This window comes from Coregonus lavaretus, assembly GCF_964263955.1.
Source record: "Coregonus lavaretus genome assembly, chromosome: 22".
Taxonomy (NCBI): Eukaryota; Metazoa; Chordata; class Actinopteri; order Salmoniformes; family Salmonidae; genus Coregonus; species Coregonus lavaretus.
The window spans coordinates 29,266,688-29,290,070 of record NC_140009.1 but is presented as its reverse complement, the minus strand read 5'-3'; the positions used below and the strand labels follow the sequence as shown (position 1 = coordinate 29,290,070).

At 42.6% G+C, this 23,383-nt stretch overlaps 1 protein-coding gene across 1 annotated transcript; it reads left to right on the top strand.

Moving 5' to 3' along the window:
* Nucleotides 1-842: 842 nt before the first annotated feature.
* Nucleotides 843-20,123, top strand: LOC311150302 (general receptor for phosphoinositides 1-associated scaffold protein-like). Its single transcript, XM_084187702.1, has 8 exons — nucleotides 843-1,170; nucleotides 5,565-5,617; nucleotides 7,482-7,536; nucleotides 15,781-15,883; nucleotides 17,038-17,131; nucleotides 18,352-18,418; nucleotides 18,964-19,030; nucleotides 19,125-20,123. The coding sequence occupies exons 1-8, from the start codon at nucleotides 967-969 to the stop codon at nucleotides 19,658-19,660; spliced, it is 1,179 nt and encodes a 392-aa protein (XP_084043828.1). The 5' UTR covers nucleotides 843-966; the 3' UTR covers nucleotides 19,661-20,123.
* The last annotated feature ends 3,260 nt before the right edge of the window (nucleotides 20,124-23,383 follow it).

Sequence of the window (23,383 nt, the reverse complement as noted above, 5' to 3'; positions counted from 1 at the left end):
AAATGCAGCTAGTTTGCGGACTTTCCAGCTTCAGTCTGAAGTGATTGTGTTAGCTGTAAAGTTGGATAGCTAGCAAGGGGGAAGAGCCTACATAGCAACCACTTTTGTTTGCCATAGTAACCTGCAAAGTTCTGGAACTATCAACCAGTGGTTGGGTAGTTTTACTTTACATGGCAGTCAATACGAATAGAACTAATGACCAGAGCGCCTAAAAGTGCACATGACAACCAGTTTTAGTGAATGTAGCATTACGTTTTGTTGAAAAATATATGGTTTGGGAAATAATCTTGCCTTTTAATGCTGGTAACCCTTTGTTCCCAACTAATCTGATAATTGTATAATTTAAACAGCTGTAGCCTATCTTAAACCGAGACTATTGTTATTTTTAAAATGTAGGCCTTATTGCTTAGATTTTAGAGAATGTAGGCCATATCTCACAAGTGGCGCAGTGGTCTAAGGCACTGCATCGCAGTGCTATTAGCTGTGCCACTAGAAATCCTGGTTCGAATCCAGGCTCTGTCGTAGCAGGCCGCGACAATGGGGCGGCGCACAATTGGCCCAGCGTCGTCAATTGGTAGAGCATGGCGTTTGCAACGCCAGGGTTGTGGGTTTGATTCCCACGGGGGGCCAGTATGAAAAAAATTATAATGTATAAATGACTAAAATGTATATAGGCAATGGATTTCTCAGACACGTGAGACTTTTTCACACTGCACAAATTGCTCATTTCTTGGCCCATTGGTTTTTGTCAACGTGCACAAAGTCCCGATCGCCAAACAAATGAAAACACAACCGTCCAATTGTGTCATGTGCATCACAGCAGGGACCGCCTTCTGGGCAATGTGCATGCTGCCTGGACAGAAGCATCGTTGGCTGTGCTAGAGTAGCGGGAGCGATATTGTGGACATTTTACTCAGACATTTTCTGTTTATCTTAGCTTTTTTTTAAAAAATCACATCACATAATATGAAGAATATGACTCTCCGAAGGCTTAAAAAAGTAAACTCCTGTGATCCAGCTAGTGGACTTTCGAGCCAGGACGATATTTACTTTCCGTCCTCAAAGTCCGACAGTTTTAAAACTATGGATTTACCAACTAATTCCTCGGAGGTGTATAATTACAAGACTTTGGCATACTCTGGTGGAACGTTGCCAAGGAACTACAGAAAGGTATGTATTCTGTGTTACAGTGATGGTAACTTTCTTACATTGTAACTTGCACTTGCTCCTTCAATTAATGTCGCGTTCATGTTCTATTCGGAAGTAGGATACTCGGAAATGTCCGACCTGCTAATGCGTTGAACGTGGAACGTGAATAACTAGAACAAGTTAGTAAATCAGAAATGTCCTAGTTCCGACCAGCACGTGAACGCGGCAGAAGAAGTTTACTAAACATACCAATGAAAGCAGAAGCGTCATGCCTATAGGTGGCACGTGCCCACTTAGATTTGTCCTGTTAAATTTGTTGTTGTTGTTGTTGTTGTTGTTTCTCTGTAATACTGCAAGCCAAGCACCTAGCAATTTTATGAAGTTGGCTTTAGCTAGCCCAGATAGTTTCCCAATCTCAACTAGGTACACTCTTATGGAAAAACAAAAAAAAGTGCTATTTAGAACCTAAACAGGTTATTCGGCTGTCCCTATAGGACAACCCCGTTTTGGTTCCAGGTATAACTCTTTTGGGTTCCATGTAGAACCCTTTTCACAGAGGGTTCTACATTTGACAGAGGGAACTAAAAAGGGTTCTCCTATGGGGACAGCCGAAGAACCCTTATGGAACCCTTTTTTCTAAGAGTGAACTAAGAAGCCATGTCAGGCTGTCAATCAAATTAGAGTAGCTAGCTTGTCTAACTATCTTAGCTGGCATGCCTGCTGGCAAGGTTGGTAGACTTTAGAAAAGCAAGCAATTACTAAATGTACTGAATATGACTCACATTCCTTTCAATCTTTACCCAAATTTTAGCAGAGATGTTGAGAAGCATATTTAGTTTCTTTAAAAAAGAACCACCAGTCAGTAAACCATATATTTTTGACATAGAATTAAAAGTAAGCATAATGAATATGGCTCTAAATTGCAGGAAAAAGCTGTTTCATGTGTTTGAAAAATGCAAAATTCTCCAACTTCCACCCCCCCAGCCATCCTCACCTACATTTACATTTAAGTCATTTAGCAGACACTCTTATCCAGAGCCACTTACAAATTGGTGCATTCAATTTAGGATAGCCAGTGGGACAACCAAACTTTTTTTTATGGGGGGTGTAGAAGGACCTATATTGTGCCCCCTCAGATTTTTGGGATGCATGATGCCCCTGAATGAAAGCACATGGCAGTGTCACTTTTAGCTACAGAGGCCAGCTTGGATACGCTCAATAATACGCTAAATATTTGAAGTTGGATGTAAAGTTTCTTCTCTTCTCATGGCTTCTCACACGCACAGATATTGAGCACATACATGTATGTCTGGTGTTCATAATGAGTCTGAAGGCATTCATTTTCTTAGAAATAGCAGTGTGAATATTTTTATGACACTTTATTGTCTGAGCCCAATATGGATGGCCTGTTGCTGTTTTACGCACCAAGCGACAGTTTCCTATTTCGATATAAGCTTTGTATAAAAGTTGACACACACTCAAGCAAGAACACAAATGGTGTTCACTTGTCACATACTAAAGCTTTCCTCTTTCCTGACCACAGGTCCACCCACACATGATGTTTCATGAGTGCCACACTCCCTCTTGATTCAGTGCAATCCAACCATTTCATAATATCTTTGCAGTTTTGAAGCACAACAGATTACGCTTTGTGATCAAATTAGCTTCGCATCAAATTAGTATTTCTAAGCATGCAGATAGAATGTACTGAGGTGGAACGGCCTTACAGGGAACAGTGGTGGCTTTACCAGTGAATTAACATGGCCCAGCATCATAATCTGGGAATTTACTGTGATGTAGACTGGCAAAACGGATTTCTTGGGAAAGCTGAAGCAGTTTGTGTGTGTGTATGTTTGACACAACAGCATTGGTTGTCCCAGTTCTGTAGATGTACTGTATTAGGAGGCCAGCCAGAGTTATGCACAGGCCTCCTTCCTACATCTCTCACCATCATCTGGAGCCTGGGGCAACAACAGGGCATTGTGCAGGGCACCCAGCTCCTGCTCTGCACCTACCACCCCCAGGAGTCTCTCTCTTGGTATTTGGGAATAAGTTAAGTCATTGAGAGGGGCCCGGGACATTTCTGGGAGTGTTGGAAAATAAAGAAAGCAACATTTTTTTATACCCAAAGAGGCGGTGACAAAAAAGTGCCCTTTCATTGGGTCAACACTTAGGATCATTGAGGTAGAACAGAGGTGAATTATTTGTAGTGTAGGCGAAATACAGTACGTTATGTAGTATAAGAGATACAGTGGGGAAAAAAAGTATTTAGTCAGCCACCAATTGTGCAAGTTCTCCCACTTAAAAAGATGAGAGAGGCCTGTAATTTTCATCATAGGTACACGTCAACTGTGACAGACAAAATGAGAAAAAAAAATCCAGAAAATCACATTGTAGGATTTTTAATGAATTTATTTGCAAATTATGGTGGAAAATAAGTATTTGGTCAATAACAAAAGTTTCTCAATACTTTGTTATATACCCTTTGTTGGCAATGACACAGGTCAAACGTTTTCTGTAAGTCTTCACAAGGTTTTCACACACTGTTGCTGGTATTTTGGCCCATTCCTCCATGCAGATCTCCTCTAGAGTAGTGATGTTTTGGGGCTGTCGCTGGGCAACACAGACTTTCAACTCCCTCCAAAGATTTTCTATGGGGTTGAGATCTGGAGACTGGCTAGGCCACTCCAGGACCTTGAAATGCTTCTTACGAAGCCACTCCTTCGTTGCCCGGGCGGTGTGTTTGGGATCATTGTCATGCTGAAAGACCCAGCCACGTTTCATCTTCAATGCCCTTGCTGATGGAAGGAGGTTTTCACTCAAAATCTCACGATACATGGCCCCATTCATTCTTTCCTTTACACGGATCAGTCGTCCTGGTCCCTTTGCAGAAAAACAGCCCCAAAGCATGATGTTTCCACCCCCATGCTTCACAGTAGGTATGGTGTTCTTTGAATGCAAATCAGCATTTTTGTCCTCCAAACACGACGAGTTGAGTTTTTACCAAAGTGTTCTATTTTTGTTTCATCTGACCATATGACATTCTCCCAATCCTCTTCTGGATCATCCAAATGCACTCTAGCAAACTTCAGACGGGCCTGGACATGTACTGGCTTAAGCAGGGGGACACGTCTAGCACTGCTGGATTTGAGTCCCTGGCGGCGTAGTGTGTTACTGATGGTAGGCTTTGTTACTTTGGTCCCAGCTCTCTGCAGGTCATTCACTAGGTCCCCCCGTGTGGTTCTGGGATTTTTGCTCACCGTTCTTGTGATAATTTTGACCCCACGGGGTGAGATCTTGCGTGGAGCCCCAGATCGAGGGAGATTATCAGTGGTCTTGTATGTCTTCCATTTCCTAATAATTGCTCCCACAGTTGATTTCTTCAAACCAAGCTGCTTACCTATTGCAGATTCAGTCTTCCCAGCCTGGTGCAGGTCTACAATTTTGTTTCTGGTGTCCTTTGACAGCTCTTTTGTCTTGGCCATAGTGGAGTTTGGAGTTTGATTGTTTGAGGTTGTGGACAGGTGTCTTTTATACTGATAACAAGTTCAAACAGGTGCCATTAATACAGGTAACGAGTGGAGGACAGAGGAGCCTCTTAAAGAAGAAGTTACAAGTCTGTGAGAGCCAGAAATCTTGCTTGTTTGTAGGTGACCAAATACTTATTTTCCACCATAATTTGCAAATAAATTCATTAAAAATCCTACAATGTGATTTTCTGGAAAAAATATTCTCAATTTGTCTGTCATAGTTGACGTGTACCTATGATGAAAATTACAGGCCTCTCTCATCTTTTTAAGTGGGAGAACTTGCACAATTGGTGGCTGACTAAATACTTTTCTTCCCCACTGTACTTGTAGTTTACACTAAGTAAAGTGGAGGTTGGGTCCCAATTTGGCTTGGGTTTTCCCTCAATGCAGTGATTGTTGCAAGAGGACCAAGACTCCAGTCCACACACACATCTGGTTTGTCTACAGTATGAGTATAACCTGTACAAATAGGGAGATATTTTAGATCGGTATCGGAAGAAGAAGAAAACCCACACAGTTTGGTGTATCAGCAGTCTGGGCATCACAAGACAGTGGACTCAGCGTAGAGCTAAATATAGGAACCAAAACGTCTGCTCTGACGTAGGGCGTTAAACAGGGAGCAGACAGACACGCATTTCTGGTTCTGTCTGTAATAGTTTCTTACCCGTGTTTTGGCTCAGTAGCTTAAAAACACACACTGTACACACATGACATGCCTCAGGAGGACTTGATGGACAAGAAGATACATGAGCGAGAGATTGAGGTGTATACTGAACCTGGCCTACGTACGTAGGAGAGAAATCCCCTTGTGTGGTTTCTGTTCTAACCCAAAAAACCCAGTTTTTGGTTGTTATATTTAATGTCCATTATGTTTTCTCTTCACAGAGTGGTGGGTTGCAGAAATGGAAGCCCCTCACACAAACACCAGAGCCACAGAGGTAAGCCCAACAGTCATCTCACCCCCTCCATCAGGCAGATGTGTCCTGAAACTATCTGTCATTTTCTCACTCTTACTGTGGTTGAGAGAAGTACGTCATACACAGACTGTCAGAACAGACCCAATCAGCCTTACTAAACCCTTTCATTCACAACAGACCCAAATTATGCGTGTTAACTAAATTACAGTAGGCTGCTTTCAGAGTAATTTGAGTATTTCAGAGGCCTCTGGGTTTGACGCTTGGGAAAATTGAATGTAATGAGTTACAGAAATTCAGCAGTACAGTAACCTTTTGTATTTGTGGTTATTACTATTTGACATTCTAATGTATTATGCATTTTTATCTAATCTATGGATGATATTATGATGTTAAGTGGACATTGCCGTACACACTGCCCAGTTAGACCTTTGGACATTTTTACTTTTGGGATGACGCAAAGAGGCTTTTGGAAACAAAAGAATGCTTGTCACGTTTTGTCAACAGAAATATCTTGTCATGCAATTTAGATAAGAACATGCAAGAGAGATGTATTTGTCATTTTACTGTAGCTGTACTGTAGTTACTTTCTTAGTAGTGTACTTTGTGGATGGTTTATAATGCAATTTTGAATAGTTAATTCTGTAAGATATCACATTTTATTTGTCACATGCGCCGAATACAAACGGCGTAAACTTTACAGTGAAATTAATACTTACGAGCCCTTTCCCAACAATGCAGAATTAAAAAGTACGAACAATTTGCTAAATAGAAATAGTAACACAATAAAAACAATAACGAGGCTATATACAAGGAGTACCAGTACTGAGTCAATGTGCAGTGGTACGAGGTAGTTCAGATAATTGAGGCAATATGTACTTGTAAGTAGGGGTAAAAATGACTAGGCAATCAGGATACATAATAAACAGAGTAGCAGCAGCATTTGTGTGTGTGTGTTTGTTGGAGTGTCAGTGTAGTGTGTGTGAGTGTGTGGGTAGAGTCCAGTGAGTGTGCATAGAGCCAGTGCAAGATAATCAGTAAAACAAAAAAAAGGCCTTCAATGCAAATAGTCAGGGTAGCCATTTGATTAACTCTTCAGCAGTCTTAAGACTTATCGTCTAGTCCATCAAGTCCTCCTGAGGAATGTTGTGTGTGTGTATATAGTGTATGTTTGTTCTTTAGCATCACTTCCTAAAATAAACAACCTTTTCACTATTTCATTAGTTTTCTTTGCTTCAAACATGAGCCATTTTAAAGTTCAGTTTAACCATGAGTGTATTACACAGCTAGGTATCATGATGTTCATCATCCATGTATTTAAAAAATAAATAATAATAATCCTAGAGCATATGTAAAGGGAATTCCACGTGAAACAAAAAGGAGAGCGTCGTTGATAAAGTCAATCAAAAATCTCTGTTTTAATACAAGTTGCAACAGGGAGACACCTCCATCACAGAAGCAGAGCAGATGTCTCCCGAGCCTTCTCTGAGCAGGCCCTTGTATCCTAACTACATACGTTCTGTAAACACATAACAAAAGACATAACACAAGGCAGTGAATCAGACAGCCTCACAGAATACAATAATAACCAGTGTCCTCGGAACTGGCACCTTTAGACTAGTGCCAACACTATCAGCAGTCCATAACATTCAAGTCTAGTGACCATCAACCTTGCACAAACAGAATCATGTGTATTACAGAAAGGAAAACTATAATACATTGTGTTAATCACTTAACTGAATATTAACTTTATTCATCTTAGATGTCCCTTTACAGCAGATAACCCATAAAGGTATTTTCTGGAGGTGGTGATGTCACTCACCCGTCACAATTGGATCATGGCTCAATACTATATATCAAGTAATCATATCCACCTTTTTCATTTTAGGAAAGTCGTTGTCCTGGAGAAGAAGGAGGAGGAGACCTTTGGCTTTGAGATCCAGGTAAGTGGATTACAGATTACATCTCATTCCAAAATCATGGGTATTAATATTGACTTGGTCCCCCCTTTGCTGCTATAACAGCCTCCACTCTTCTGGGAAGGCTTTCCACTAGATGTTGGTACATTGCTGCGGGGACTTGGTATATTATTAGGATCCCCATTAGCTGTTGCAAAAGCAGCAGCTACTCTTCTTGGGGTCCACACAAAACATGAAAAATGACATAATACAGAACATTAATAGACAACAGCTCGAGGACAGAAGTACATAATGTTTTTGTTTTTTTACAAAAGGTACACGTAGCCTACATATCAATATATAAAAACAAACTATCTAGGCCAAATAGGGGAGAGGCGTTGTGCCGTGAGGTGTTGCTTTATCTGTTGTTTGAAACCAGGTTTGCTGTTCATTTGAGCAATATGAGATGGAAGGGAGCTCCATGCAATAATGGCTCTGTATAATACTGTACGCTTTCTTGAATTTGTTCTGGATTTGGGGACTATGAAAAGACCCCTGGTGGCATGTCTGGTGGGGTAAGTGTGTGTGTCAGAGCTGTGCGTAAGTTGACTATGCAAACAATTTAGAATTTTCAACACATTAATATTTCTTATAAAAAGAAGAAGTGATGCAGTCAGTCTCTCCTCAACTCTTAACCAAGAGAGACTGGCATGCATAGTATTTATATCAGCCCTCTGAATACAATGAAGAGCAAGACGTGCCGCTCTGTTCTGGTCCAGCTGCAGCTTAACTAGGTCTTTCCTTGCAGCACTCGACAACACGACTGGACAATCAAGATAAGACAAACTAGAGCCTGCAGGACTTGCTTTTTGGAGTGTGGTGTCAAAAAAGCAGAGCATCTCTTTATTACGGACAGACCTCTCTCCATCTTTACAACCATTGAATCTATATGTTTTGACCATGACAGTTTACAATCTAAGGTAACACCAAGTAATTTAGTCTCCTCAACTTGTTCAAAAGCCATACCATTCATTATACAGATTCAACTGTGGTCTAGAACTTAGGGAATGATTTATACCAAATACAATGCTCTTAGTTTTAGAGGTGTTCAGGACCAGTTTATTACTGGCCACCCTTTCCAAAACAGACTGCAACTCTTTGTTAAGGGTTTCAGTGACTTCATTAGCTGTGTTTGCTGATGTGTATATGGTTGAATCATCAGCATACATGGACACACATGCTTTGTTTAATGCCAGTGGCAGGTCATTGGTAAAAATAGAAAAGAGTAGAGGGCCTAGAGAGCTGCGCTGCGGTACACCACACTTTACATGTTTGACATTAGAGAAGCTTCCATGAAAGAAAACCCTTTAAGTTCTATTAGATAGGTAGCTCTGAATTCACGATATGGCAGAGGTTGAAAAGCTATAACACATACGTTTTTTCAGCAACAGGTTATGGTCAATAATATCAAAGGCTGCACTGAAATCTAACAGTACAGCTCTCACAATCTTCTTATTATCAATTTCTTTCAACCAATCATCAGTAATTTGTGTCAGTGCAGTACATGTTGAGTGTCCTTCTCTATAAGCATGCTGAAAGTCTGTTGTTAATTTGTTTACAGAGAAATGTCATTGTATTCGGTCAAACACAATTCTTTCCAACAGTTTGCTAAGAGCTGGCAGCAAGCTTATAGATCTGCTGTTAGAACCAGTAAAGGCCACTTTACCACTCTTGGGTAGCGGAATTACTTTGGCTTCCCTCCAGGCCTGAGGACAAATACTTTCCTCTAGACTCAGATTAAAGATATGACGGATAGGAGTGGCTATAGAGTCAGCTACCATCCTCAGTAGCTTTCCATCTAAGTTGTCGATGCCAGGAGGTTTGTCATTATTGATCGATAACAAAAAAAAATCCACCTCTCCCACACTAAGTTTACAAAGTTAAAACTGGCAATGCTTTTCTTTCATTATTTGTTTTTTTATGTATGGCTCACTGTTCGTTGTTGGCATTTCCTGGCATTTCCTTTTTTTTTTGGGGGGGGGGGGGGGGGGGGTAGAAGGATTACTTTATCCTATCCCAGGTATTCCTTAAAGAGGTGGGGTTTCAAATGTCTCCGGAAGGTGGTGAGTGACTCCGCTGTCCTGGCGTCGTGAGGGAGCTTGTTCCACCATTGGGGTGCCAGAGCACCCCAATACACAATTCCTCATCAATACATGGAGCCTTAACAGTTCTAACAGTCAGTTTCTTAACAGGTGCATGTTTATCAATAATTGGAAGAAGCAATTTCATAAATTAATCAAGTGCAATGTCTGGATGCTCCTTATTAATCACATCAGACCAACACATATTTTTTACATAATCCACATAAGAGTCACAGTAAAATCTTTTGTATGATCTCTTATACACTATTTTAGGGCCAGCTTTTGGAACTTTGGCTTTCCTGGATATAGCATCCGATGGGTACGGATACAACTTTAGAACAAAGTTCTACAGTATTAGTAAAAATGTGATCGATACTTGTGGATGATCTTGTTCCTGTAGTGTTTGTTAATAACCTGAACCAGATTACAGGCACTGGTTACAGTGAGAAGCTTCCTCTTCAGCGGACAGTTTGATGAAAACCAGTCAATATTCAGGTCCCCAAGAAAGTAGACCTCTGTTTACACCACATACACTATCAAGCATTTCACACATATTATTTAGATACTGACTGTTAGCACTTGGTGGCCTATAGCAACACTCCAAAATAAATGTAGATGTGCCAAGTGAACCTGCAACCACAACACTTCAATAATATTTGACATAATATCTTCTCTAAGCATAACAGGGATATGACTCTGAATACACAGTACCAGTCAAAAGTTTGGACACCTATTCATTCAAGGGTTTTTCTTTATATTTACAATTTTCTACCTTGTAGAATAATAGTGAAGACATCAAAACTATGAAATAACACACATGGAATCATGTAGTATCCATAAAAGTGTTACAAAAATCAAAATATATTGTAGATTCTTAGTAGCCACCCTTTGCCTTGATGACAGCTTTGCACACTCTTGGCATTCTCTCAACCAGCTTCACCTGGAATACTTTTCCAACAGTCTTGAAGGAGTTCCCACATATGCTGAGCATTTGTTGGCTGCTTTTCCTTCACTCTGAGGTCCAACTCATCCCAAACCATCTCAATTGGTTAGAGGTCAGGTGATTGTGGAGGCCAGGTCATCTGATGCAGCACTCCATCACTCTCCTTCTTGGTAAAATAGCCCTTACACAGCCTTGAAGTGTGTTGGGTCATTGTCCTGTTGAAAAACAAATGATAGTCCCACTAAGCCCAAACCAGATGGGATGGTGTATCGCTGCAGAATGCTGTGGTAGCCATGCAAGTGTAAGGGCAAGTTATTGATTGAATTAACCTTGAATTCTAAATAAATCACAGACAGTGTCACCAGCAAAGTACCCCCACACCATAACACCACCTCCTCCATGCTTTATGGTGGGATCATCCGTTCACCCGCACCGCGTCTTACAAAGACACAGCGGTTTGAACCAAAAATCTCCAATTTGGACTCCAGACCAAAGGACAGATTTCCACCGGTCTAATGTCCATTGCTCGTGTTTCTTGGCCCAAGCAGGTCTCTTATTATTATTGGTGTCCTTTAGTAGTGGCTTCTTTGCAGCAATTAGACAATTACGGCCTGATTCACATAGTCCCCTCTGAACAGTTGATGTTGAGATGTGTCTGTTACTTGCAGTCTGTGAAACATTTATTTGGGCTGCAATTTCTGAGGCTAGTAACTCTAATGAATTTATCCTCTGCAGCAGCGGTAACTCTGGGTCTTCCTTTCCTGTGCCGGTCCTCATGAGAGCCCGTTTCATCATAGCGCTTGATGGTTTTTGCGACTGCACTTGAAGAAACTTTCAAAGTTCTTGAAATGTTCCGTATTGACTGACCTTCGTGTCTTAAAGTAATGATGGACTGTCATTTCTCTTTGCTTATTTAAGCTGTTCTTGCCATAATATGGACTTGGTCTTTTACCAAATAGGGCTATCTTCTGTATACCCCCACTACCTTGTCACAACACAACTGATTGGCTCAAACGCATTAAGAAGGAAGGAAATTCCACAAATTAACAAGGCACACCTGTTAATTGAAATGCATTCCAGCAGACTACCTCATGAAGCTGGTTGAGAGAATTTCAAGAGTGTGCAAAGTTGTCATCAAGGCAAAGGGTGGCTACTTTGAAGAAACTCAAATATAAAATATATTTTTATTTGTATAACACTTGTTTGGTTACTACATGATTCCATATGTGTTATTTCATAGTTTTGATGTCTTCAATGTAGAAAATTGTTAAAATAAAGAAAGACCCTGGAATGAGTAGTTGTGTCCAAACTTTTGACTGGTACGGTATGTATACAGCAACACCTCCCCCATAAGCATTTCTGTCTCTTCTATAGATGTTATATCCTTGTATTGCTACTCTGCTGTATCATCAAATGAATTATCTAAGTGAGTTTCAGAAATGGCTAATATATTAATGTTATCTGATGTTAGCAAGTTATTGATTGAATTACCCTTATTTCTAAGGCTACATATATTAATATGGGCTATTTTCAGCCCTTTCCTGGGTAATTTATCAGAGATAGACATAATATGGAAAAGAGCAAACAATACATTCAGCAGTCCATTAATCAATTGGTGTGTGTGCTGTGGGGTTGACGCTACGAACCCATAGGTTTGGCGCTCTCATCCCTTCCAGGATTCTGGGAGGGAGGATGGACAATGAGCCTGTCATAGCAGATGTAAGCAATGTCCCCACGCGCTCTGGCAGCTTTCATGGCTGGGATAAGTTCTTTCCTCTTCTGGCGCACAGCTTCAGGATAGTCCTCGTTGAGGAAGATGTACGTTCCGCTCAAGTTCTTGGCTCTTTTCAGAACAATTACCTAGTCCTTGAACCTCAGGAACTTGACCACTATCGGGCCTGACACCTGGGCCGTTGGTGGGTTTTCCAGTCTTGTGGGCGCGCTCCACCTCAATCTTCCTGTGGTCCATCTTCAATTTCTCAGAGATAATTTCCCTCACTTTGTCCTCAGACTCCGTCCAGGTCTCATGTCGAGATTCTGCAATTCCGTCCACAACCATGTTATTCCGCCTTGATTGTCCCTCGAGATAATCTGATTTATCCGTCATTGTTATCATGGATTCACACAGAACTGATGAAATGACTTACAATGACTTACAGATTGCTGTCATCTTGCTGTTCTCCTGTTTCAACTCATCGAGCTGACCCTGGGAGAACTGCAAGCTGTTCTTCAGGTCCTTAACCTCTCTGGTCAGGTCGTCCATTCTTTTATTAGTTGAAACCAGTATGTGGACAAAACACTTGAAGCTATTTTCTTGTTGCTGCTTGTGGAACGTAGGTTACGCTGTTACTCTTCGCAGTTCCAGACAGGGCAGGTCACAGGGAAGATTTAAAACAACAAACCGCAGGGATATAGACAGCCACAAACACGGGTCAATCTGCGGTCCCTGCCACAATGGCTAACCGCGTCACGGGATGCGTTCAAGAAACCCCGCTAGCTTGATAGGCTAGCTGCTACGCCAAATAGCTCCTCAGACAGAGAGTAGCAGTCCCAGCAACTGATGCCAACTGCGTCGCGGGATCCAAACTAAAAAGTTAGCTAGCTACTAAGAAATTTTCCAATACACTTTTAAAACAACAAACTTTTCCAAAACAACAAACCGAGCTCTCCCTCGTTCCGCATTCAACAGGAAGTGCTTCCACTCAGCATTAGTGAGGTCGGGCACTGATGTTGGGCGATTAGGCCTGGCTCACAGTCGGCGTTCCAATTCATCCCAAAGGTGTTGGATGTGGTTGAGGTCAGGGCTCTGTGCAGGCCAGTCAAGTTCTTCCACACCGATCTCGACAAACCTATTTCTGTATGGACCTCGCTTTGTGCACGGGGGCATTGTCATGCTGAAACAGGAAAGGGCCTTCCCCAAACTGTTGCCACAAAGTTGGAAGCACAGAATCGTCTAGAATGTCATTGTATGCTATAGCGTTAAGATTTCCCTTCACTGGAACTAAGGGGCCTAGCCCAAACCATGAAAAACAGCCCCAGTCCATTATTCCTCCTCCACCAAACTTTACAGTTGGCACTATGCATTCGGGCAGGTATCATTCTCCTGGAATCCGCCAAACCCAGATTTGTCCATCGGACTGCCAGAAGCGTGAAGCATCACTCCAGAGAACGCGTTTCTACTGCTCCAGAGTCCAATGACGGCAAGCTTTACACCACTCCAGCCAACGCTTGGCATTGCGCTTGGTGACCTTAGACATGTGTGCGGCTGCTCGGCCATGGAAACCCATTTCATGAAGCTTCCGACTAACAGTTATTGTGCTGACGTTGCTTCCAGAGGCAGTTTGGAACTTGCTAGTGAATGTTGCAGCCGAGGGCAGACGATTTTTACGCGCTTCAGCACTCGGCTGTCCCGTTCTGTGCGCTTGTGTGGCCTACCACTTCGTGGCTGAGTCGTTGTTGCTCCTATTCACAATAACAGCACTTACAGTTGACCGGGGCAGCTCTAGCAGGGCAGAAATTTGACAAACTGACTTGTTGGAAAGGTCGCATCCTATGACGGTGCCATGTTGAAAGTCACTGAGCTCTTCAGTAAGGCCATTCTACTGCCAATGTTTGTCTATGGAGATTGCATGGCTGTGTACTCGATTTTATACACCAGTCAGCAACGGGTGTGGCTGAAATAGCCTAAATCCACTATTTGGAATGGGTGTCCACATACTTTTTTGTGTGTATATATATATATATATATATAATATATATATATATATAGTGTACTTTAAGAAATGTACTCTCAATATAAGGGTCTGATGTATCCCATCCCATGACTGGAGACAAGGAGGCGTTTTTAAAAATTGTTTTCTCTCGAGTCTATTTTCAAAGCGGTGTGGTTTTGTAAAATCTTCTCTCACACTCCTGCGTGTCGTGTCAGACTTACTATATTCCTATCCCTCGAGGACACTGTAAACACTCTGACTTCTGCACACAGGCCCTCTTCATCTGTCAGAGCTCCCCCCTCTCTGTCCCCACAGCGATTCCTCACAATGCACCATTTGTTGTCAGCCTCACCTCTAAAGAGAAGACGGCGCCCAATGTAAGGGCCGTGAAAATCATAAATGCCATGGAGCAGTACTATGTTCACAACACGGTTTTGTTTATAATTATTCCAGATAGATGGTTATATTTAGGGTTCGGATGGAGTTCCCTCCTTTCCTGCCTCGCCCTGTTCTTTAGGAAGTGAGGTCAAAGCCCAGAGATGGGAGAGATGGATTTACATAAGTATTCAGACCCTTTACTCAGTACTTTGTTGAAGCACATTTTGCAGCGACTACAGCCTCATGTCTTCTTGGGTATGACGCTACAAGCTTGGCACACCTGTATTTGGGGAGTTTCTCCCATTCTTCTCTGCAGATCCTCTCAAGCTCTGTCAGGTTGGATGGGGAGCGTCACTGCACAGCTATTTTCAGGTCTCCAGAGATGTTCAAGACCGGGCTCTGGCTGGGCCACTCAAGGACACTCAGAGACTTGTCGCGAAGCCACTCCTGAGTTGTCTTGGCTATATTCTTAGGGTTGTTGTCCTGTTGGAAGGTGAACCTTCACCCCAGTCTGAGGTCCTGAGCGCTCTGGAGCAGGTTTTCATCAAGGATCTCTGTACTTTGCTCCATTAATCTTTCCCTCTATCCTGACTAGTCTCCCAGTCCCTGCCACTGAAAAACATCCCCACAGCATGATGCTGCCACCACCATGCTTCACCGTAGGGATGGTGCCAGGTTTCCCCCAGACGTGACGCTTGGCATTCAGGCCAAAGAGTTCAATCTTGGTTTCATCAGACCAGAGAATCTTGTTTCTCATGGTCTGAGAGTCCTTTAGGTGCCTTTTGGCAAACTCCAAGCGGGCTGTCATGTGCCCTTTACTGAGGAGTGGCTTCCGTCTGGCCACTACCATAAAGGCCTGATTGGTGGAGTGCTGCAGAGATGGTTGTCCTTCTGGAAGGTTCTCCCATCTCCACAGAGGAACTCTGGAGCTCTGTCAGAGTGACCATTGGGTTCTTGGTCATTTGTGAAGGGAAATTACCAATGATTTTGAACATGATGCAATTATATATCCATGCCTTGCATCTAATTGTTCCTAAGAATACATTTATTTGAATGAAAAGCTGTCAACCAAAAAGTATAATTCTAACTCATTATCCTCCCTCCCTTCTTCCAGACATATGGGCTGCACCACCAGGACGAGAACTCTGTGGAGATGTGCACATTTGTGTGCAAGGTTCACGACGACAGCCCCGCCCAACAAGCTGGACTCAAAGTCGGTAAGTGAAACTGAAAACCCCTGTTCAATAGGGATCTTTTTTTACAGTATTTAACGGCATGACCTGCCTTTACTGAAAATAGACCTCAGGGGAAGAAGGGATAGAGACCCGCCCCTTTCTTGTTTGCCAGCCAGGAGTCTAGTAGTCCCTAAGTAAACGCAAGCACAAATGCGTTAGGGAAGTACAAATATTACAGTGTGCCTACTTATTTTCCAGTCAACAAACACTATAGGGAGAGATTAATTTACCGAACACCATACGAGTCAACTCCCTTGTCTCCATTGCCGCCTTGCCGGATACAATAACTCTGTCAAACACATACAATAACTCGGCCATGTCTATTTTAATTATGTTTTTTGTATTTATTGAAAAAATAGCATTCTTGAATAGACATGCTCTATTTCCTCTCTAGTCTGAAACATAATTTCTCTAAATATCTCAGACAGAAGCCATTGCCAATCCTTGTAAAAAGGTTATCATCCATTTGATCACAAACAATAGGAGAAGGGAATGAAGAAATTGTATATTCTCACATGTATTTTCGCAAAACCTCATAAACCAGAGAGAAGGAGCGCTAGAGGCCCCTTCACACTACACGTCACATCAGACATGCAAGTGTCAGTTTCACTTCCTATATTCCCTACATGCCTTGTTTATTGTTCCCTCCCAGTGTTTTTCTCTAAACTGAAGCGTTAGGACTTTATCTCACTGGGGAGAGAAGGCTGTGGTGTGGTCCTCCAGAGGGGAACAGCCATTGTGTTTCAGCTTGCAACTCGAACCAGGCCGAGTCAGAATCATCTGAAATCAATAAAACATAATCTAATAGGCTTGCCATACTTTGACAATAACAGATGGAGTAACACCAAAATCTTTGATCAATATTTTTCAGGCTGTCTTATTAGGAAAAGTGGGTAACAACAGCTTGTGTGCCAAGTCGCCTGCCATGACCACACATCCAGGGTTTAGACGAGAGCGTCTGTATCACACATGGGCTGCAGGAGCACCAGCCAACCAAGTGCTTCTTATTGCTCCACTAACCACAGACGCTAGTGGGATCAAACTAGTCTCAGTAGAACCACAGCCATGATAAAGAAAAACTGGAATTAACTGCGTCCGCTGCCGTTTTGTTAACATGCATGTTGTTTTGTGCACAGGGGACACCATCACTAGCGTGCATGAGACCACTGTGGACGGATTTCAACACAAGGAGATTGTTCAGCTAATCAGGGCCTCTGGGAACTCCATTAGGTAAGCAGATCAGATATCAATGGTAAAGGGAACTGGCAAGGGGATTGGGGACTGGTTGTGGATGGTAACAGAACTTAAATGTTCCACTTTTTGTATAGGTCCTAGTCAAATCGGTTCTTATAAAGAGTTTGTCAATGCTTTCTAGTGTCGTTTTCATACTGATACATCTTGAACCTTCTTTCTTGAGCAATGTTGCAGTCCAAAGTATAGAATCACACAGAATCGATAATGAAGTCTATCTATTGAATGAGAATGGGAATACTCATTAATGGCGCACTCTGTAAATCTTGTCTAGTGGCACCTGAAAGATATTCTGGAGAAATGTAATATATTTTAAATGATTACCATACAATCAATGTGACATGGACGTACTCTAAACCGTTCTGTTCATGTTTACACACCAAAGTTGCCTAGAAGCAAGCCATTACCGTTTTTAATATGCAGAATTAACTTGCTGTGTTAAATTGGAACCACACTCTCGCTCTCTTTGTCTGCTTGTAAAAGATGAAAGGCCTATTAGAATCGGGCCCCATTTTATAAACTCGGAAGGCAACTGCATAAGCAGTGAAGTTAACCACATGAGAGGCCCAGTGCAGGCCTCTTGTCTTACAATAGACTTCATCAAATTATTCTCGCCTCTAGTAAACAAATAGACCTGCTGAACCATTAACAGAGAGCTTGTATCAGCCCAGTAAAAACAACACACCCCCCTCAGATGCTGAACCATTAACAGAGAGCTTGTATCAGCCCAGTAAAAACAACACACCCCCTCAGATGCTGAACCATTAACAGAGAGCTTGTATCAATCAGCCCAGTAAAAACAAGAAACCCCCTCAGATGCTGAACCATTAACAGAGAGCTTGTATCAATCAGCCCAGTAAAAACAAGAAACCCCCTCAGATGCTGAACCATTAACAGAGAGCTTGTATCAATCAGCCCAGTAAAAACAACACACCCCCTCAGATGTGCACCTGTTGCTACAGTCGAGTGGGTGTCTTGAAACGTGATACCATTCTGAAGCTTTTCCCCCTACTTGTAAACTGTTGAGCCTAGACTCTAGCATGTTAGGGTCTCCTATATAAGAGCCTTTACATGTCTACTTCTGAAGTTCCTCTCTGTTCTTAATTGGGCCCAGAGAATGCTGTGAATACTTACTCTCTTTTTGTGTGGCTCTCTGGCCTTCTTGTGTCTGAATTAACATTACTCTGTCTTTACCATAGGCTGGAAACAGTGTACAGCAACTCCATTCGAAAAGCAGAACTGGAGGCAAGGCTTCAGTATCTGAAGGTGAATCTCTCTCCCTCTTCCCCTGTGTAGCAAATCTGTGGTTCTGCTTGCTTCTACAGTTCAACAGAAATTGGGTATCCAGTGGGGTGTGAGACAATGACCATAGGAATTGACTATACAGCACAAACAGATCTGGGACCAGGCTAGTGTGTGACTGGGATCAGTCTGACAGTGTAGTGAAAAGCCTATAGCAAGCAGACACAAAATCCAGCTCTCTCACCATGCAGCATGCTAGATTTAGACCAATCCCTTTCCCACCTGTTTTTCCCCTCTGTTCCCACCTGTTTCATGACTAGCGGCTGCAATGCTCTCCAGCATGCTTACAGAAGGCTGTGTGAGCACAGTGAATGAGAGTAGACACATAGTTACATGCTTACGTTACACTTGGCTGGTAAAAATTACCTTTTTTGTGTCTGAAGACAAGTGGCTTTTCTCAAGATGACAGCTGCTGTCCCCAAGCTCATCCATCAGGCTCACAGGTGGAAATCACAAAAAATGTTACCTTTTTGACTGCTTTCTAATATTGCTGTATTTTCTTTTATCAGCAAACCGTACATGAGAAATGGGATGAATACAGATCTTTGATGATGCAAGAGCAGAGGCTGGTTCATGGTAAGTCATTCATTTATGTTGATGCATATGATCTCAGGTAAATTAATTTGAAGTCAATTTAAGATGTATAACACTCTTTCCCTGTGTCCTCTAGGCATAGTGATGAGTGATGCTGCTATCTATGAGTCCCTGGAGTCTGCAGGGGTGTACGGTAGTCTGGGCACCCCGAGCCCGGCCGCCATGCGTGCCCTTCGCTGCACCGGCAGCACCAGCAGCAGCGCCAGCCACCTGAGTGCCACCACGGAGGAGGACCCGCTCTACCAGACCTGTCTGTACCAGGGGCAGGGTGACCGCCTCAACGACGCCAACGGTGACCTCACCAAAACCACCAGCAGCACAGAGAAAGACAAACAGGAACAGGAGAAGCCACCCAAGGGTAAGCAGCGAATGATCCGTCCCGCCAGCGAGCTCTTCACCTCAGCAAAGACCCACCTGACCCGCAGCGCCAGCACACGCAGCTACATGAGGGGCTCCAACAACAACTCTTCGTCAGCACCAGGGGAGAAAGAGCAATCGGGAGGGTTCAGCTCGCTACAGAGGAAACCCAAACAGAAGAGTTTGCGCCGACACCTCCTCAAGTTCATCCCTGGACTGAACAGAGCCATGGAGGAGGAGGAGAGCAAGCTCTGAGGACTAAACAGACTAAACACCCAAAGAACTAGAGACTCTTTCTGACCCAAAGACTTAACATTGCCTCTGACTCTCAAAAACGAACTACCAAAGATTTCAAAAATAGTGCCAAATCTATCCAGTCATACTTTTATACTTGTTCACATTACATTTGGTCCAGTAGGACCAATGGTTCTTTGAGTTCTAAAGCACACTCTATTTTCAGGACATACTGTACCTTGGTTACTGGTTTTATATTTCATAAGTTATTTATTTATTTTTGACTTGTAAGACCTATGTACAGAAGGAAGATTTTTTGTGTTTATTTTGGTTTTGTCATCATGACAGTTAAAAACAAATGCCTCATAGAACATGATACTTTTTATAAGAGACACATTTGTTACTGTTTTACTGCCTTTTTGTACCAGACTGATCCTTTGTTCTTTGCCAAAAATATCTAAAAATAAATCAAAAAACATTTTCATTTGCCTGGCTTGTTTTTTAATCCAGTATGTATGAAGACTGTTTCCTGGAGTACATTGACTGTCTATTCCACAGCTGATCTAAGTAGTTGTAGATGACCCAGCACCTTAACATTAATACACAATTTATAACCAAAAACACCAGATGTATCACTCTAGACTGTAAACAGTCACACACTAATAGTGCAAAGATATCTTATTCTGAGATACTTGTAGTATCTATCCCCTTCATGTGCTTTCATAACACTTTTGGCCCTTTAAAAAATGTTATGGCCTCAAGGTTGGGGATGAGGGATGGGTGGAGGAAGGTTTTGGTGGTTGATCATTCTTCCGATTCTAAAGCTGTGATTGTCGGAGAGGAATAATCCAGAAAGGAGACCATTGTATTTTGTCTGTCAGTCAGTCAGTTGTCGGGAGAACGCTGCGGAATGTATGAGGAAAAGAATGGCCTAACATTCCAAAACCCGACTGCCCTCCTTGCAGGCAAATGCTGAGCGCTCTTGGTTCCACGCTCACTACATTCCCATGGTTTGCCGAGTGCTCAGATGGTCGGCCGAGGGGGTAAGAGGGGGGTTGTGGGTCACAGCTGACCCATGAGGTCATGATGGTCCCTCTCTCCTTTTGCGTCCTAATCCCTTTGTCCTCTGCTCAGTCATTTACAATTGCGTGAAGAGGGGCTGTGGACACTGTGATGGCATTTAAACACGTTTCAGACATTCAGAGCCAGGACCACTTCAGTCCCTGGCCCTTTTGTTGTTTTAAGCGGAGGAGGAGGAAGGGGTAAATGAATAGAAAGCTGATGTGAGAGGGATAATTACGCAAATGTGTGGCTTGTGGCCCTAAAAATGTTAGAGAACGAATGGGCCCTTTCTTTCACTACAGTCTGAATGCATAGCCAGCAGGGAATTAGACAGGATGGTGACGACCCAAACAGAATGAATGTGTGAATGGGGCATTTAGAAAAAAGCAGCCAATTCAAAGAGCATGCAGTTGGTGCTGGGCAATTAACACAGTGGGAGGTGAGACTGGGGGGCTGCTCTGCACCCCACTGTTAATACACTGCTGTTTATTTACATTTTAGTCATTTAGCAGATGCTCTTATCCAGAGCGACTTACAGTTAGTGAGTGCATACATTTTCATACTGGCCCCCCGTGGGAATCGAACCCACAACCCTGGCGTTGCAAGCGCCATGCTCTACCAACTGGGCTACACGGGGCTATTTAAGCCAGAGTGCTGTATTTCTTGTGTGTGTACAAGGGGATGGTTGTCCAGGGTGTACTGTTAGGACGTGAACCATGAGAAGTGGCCACATCTGCCGCTTCAGAGCTGTGAGTTAAAATACCTTTCAGGCTGGCATCAGAGCTATGACCCCACCAGTTTGAGGGATTGGTGTCATATGTGGCAATACCATTGTCCCAGTGTCACAATAATAGGTATTCAAAAAATATATATACCCACAAAACGATCTGTTCCATGGATGAGTTTGCTGAAAGAGTAGTAGGCCTGTGAGAGAGAGTGATCGAGCATCTTTTTATTTTACGTAACCCTCTGTTTTCTCATATGAAGGCTTTAAACCTGTTTACCAGGAGCAGAGATATCTTATCACCCATATCTACATCTCCAAAACAGCTGACTCACTGTTGTGCTAACGTCTGCCGATTCAAGTTTCCGTTCTATAATCGTACTAGGGTGTCTTGGAACAACAGTGTTCATTTTGTCAACTGGTGTATAAATTCTTATCTAGTCAAATTTGTATTGTTACTGTAAAGCTGTTTAGTGTCTGTACTGGATCCATACTGAACAAGCCTTGAATAGAGACAGCAAAGTTTACAAGCATCAAAGCCCATGGTGTGCTGGGGTTGTGATGTGCCAATTGTTACTGTTGTTGAGTCTTGAAACATGTCTGAATATTTCCGCTTTTGGGACCCATCAAGGCAAACAGAGGTGGGATTATGGTGGCTGGGGGTCGTCATCATGAACCTTTCCCTGATAAAAATAGAATGCTCAGAAGAGGAAGTGAGAGCTTGTCTATGACACAGTAACGACACTGTGGTTAGTGTAGGTGTCTGGCATGTTGGAGCTCTACGGTGTTGGTTGTCTCTGGATGAAGTGTTAAGAGATCTGTTGTGTAGGCTGTCTACGCATACAGGATGTAGGTGACGATTGTGAAAAATAGTTTTGTTCACAATATTTCTCTCCATACTGGTGGATTTACTGGATTTAAATAGTTTTTTGGTTGGTGTATGTGTCAGGGGTGGGTGGAATACAAAACAGATGCAAGACGACGAGTGCATGGCTAGATGGGACACTTGTGCTTCTCCCTAACGACTAGACAGGTGGGGTATGCAAAGATAGGAATCGGGGGAGGAACCAAAAATGTAGAAATGTGGATTGCCCTACTTAACTCAAATGGCCAGCCTCAACCCACTGGGCACACCATGTCATTTCAATGAGGATAATTGGGTAATATTTGGTTGAGATGTAGATTAATGAGATAACCTACTGTATATTCACCAAGTCTAAAAGACAGCCAAAAGTTAGTTGAATTTCCAATGTGTTATCACTATGCTTTCAACCATCTAAAAGCACAACCAAATTCAAATGGACAAACAATGTCTGATTTTTGGTTTAGTTGTCACCCAAATGTCTATTTTATTTATTTATTTTATTTCACCTTTATTTAACCAGGTAAGCCAGTTGAGAACAAGTTCTCATTTACAACTGTGACCTGGCCAAGATAAAGCAAAGCAGTGCGATAAAAACAACAACACAGAGTTACATATGGGGTAAACAAAACATAAAGTCAAAAATACAAACAGAAAATATATATACAGTGTGTGCGAATGTAGTAAGTTATGGAGGTAAGGTAATAAATAGGCCATAGTGCAAAATAGTTACAATTTCGTATTAACACTGGAATGATAACAGTTCTCTGCTGCCAATGACTGCAGTTCGTTCCAGTCATTGGCAGCAGAGAACTGGAAGGAATGGCGGCCAAAGGAGGTGTTGGCTTTGGGGATGACCAGTGAGATATACCTGCTGGAGCGCAGACTACGGGTGGGTGTTGCTATGGTGACCAGTGAGCTAAGGTAAGACAGGGATTTGCCTAGCAGTGATTTATAGATGACCTGGAGCCAGTGGGTTTGGCGACGAATATGTAGTGAGGGCCAGCCAACAAGAGCGTACAGGTCACAATGGTGGGTAGTATATGGGGCTTTGGTGACAAAACGGATGGCACTGTGATAGACTACATCCAATTTG

Bases quoted from the DNA above. Each gene is read 5' to 3' on its own strand.
- LOC311150302 (XM_084187702.1), top strand. From the start codon at position 967: ATGAAGAATATGACTCTCCGAAGGCTTAAAAAAGTAAACTCCTGTGAT. The intron at 5,618-7,481 runs GTAAGCCCAACA...TTTTCATTTTAG, and splicing joins CAAACACCAGAGCCACAGAG to GAAAGTCGTTGTCCTGGAGA. The intron at 19,031-19,124 runs GTAAGTCATTCA...TGTGTCCTCTAG, and splicing joins AGAGCAGAGGCTGGTTCATG to GCATAGTGATGAGTGATGCT.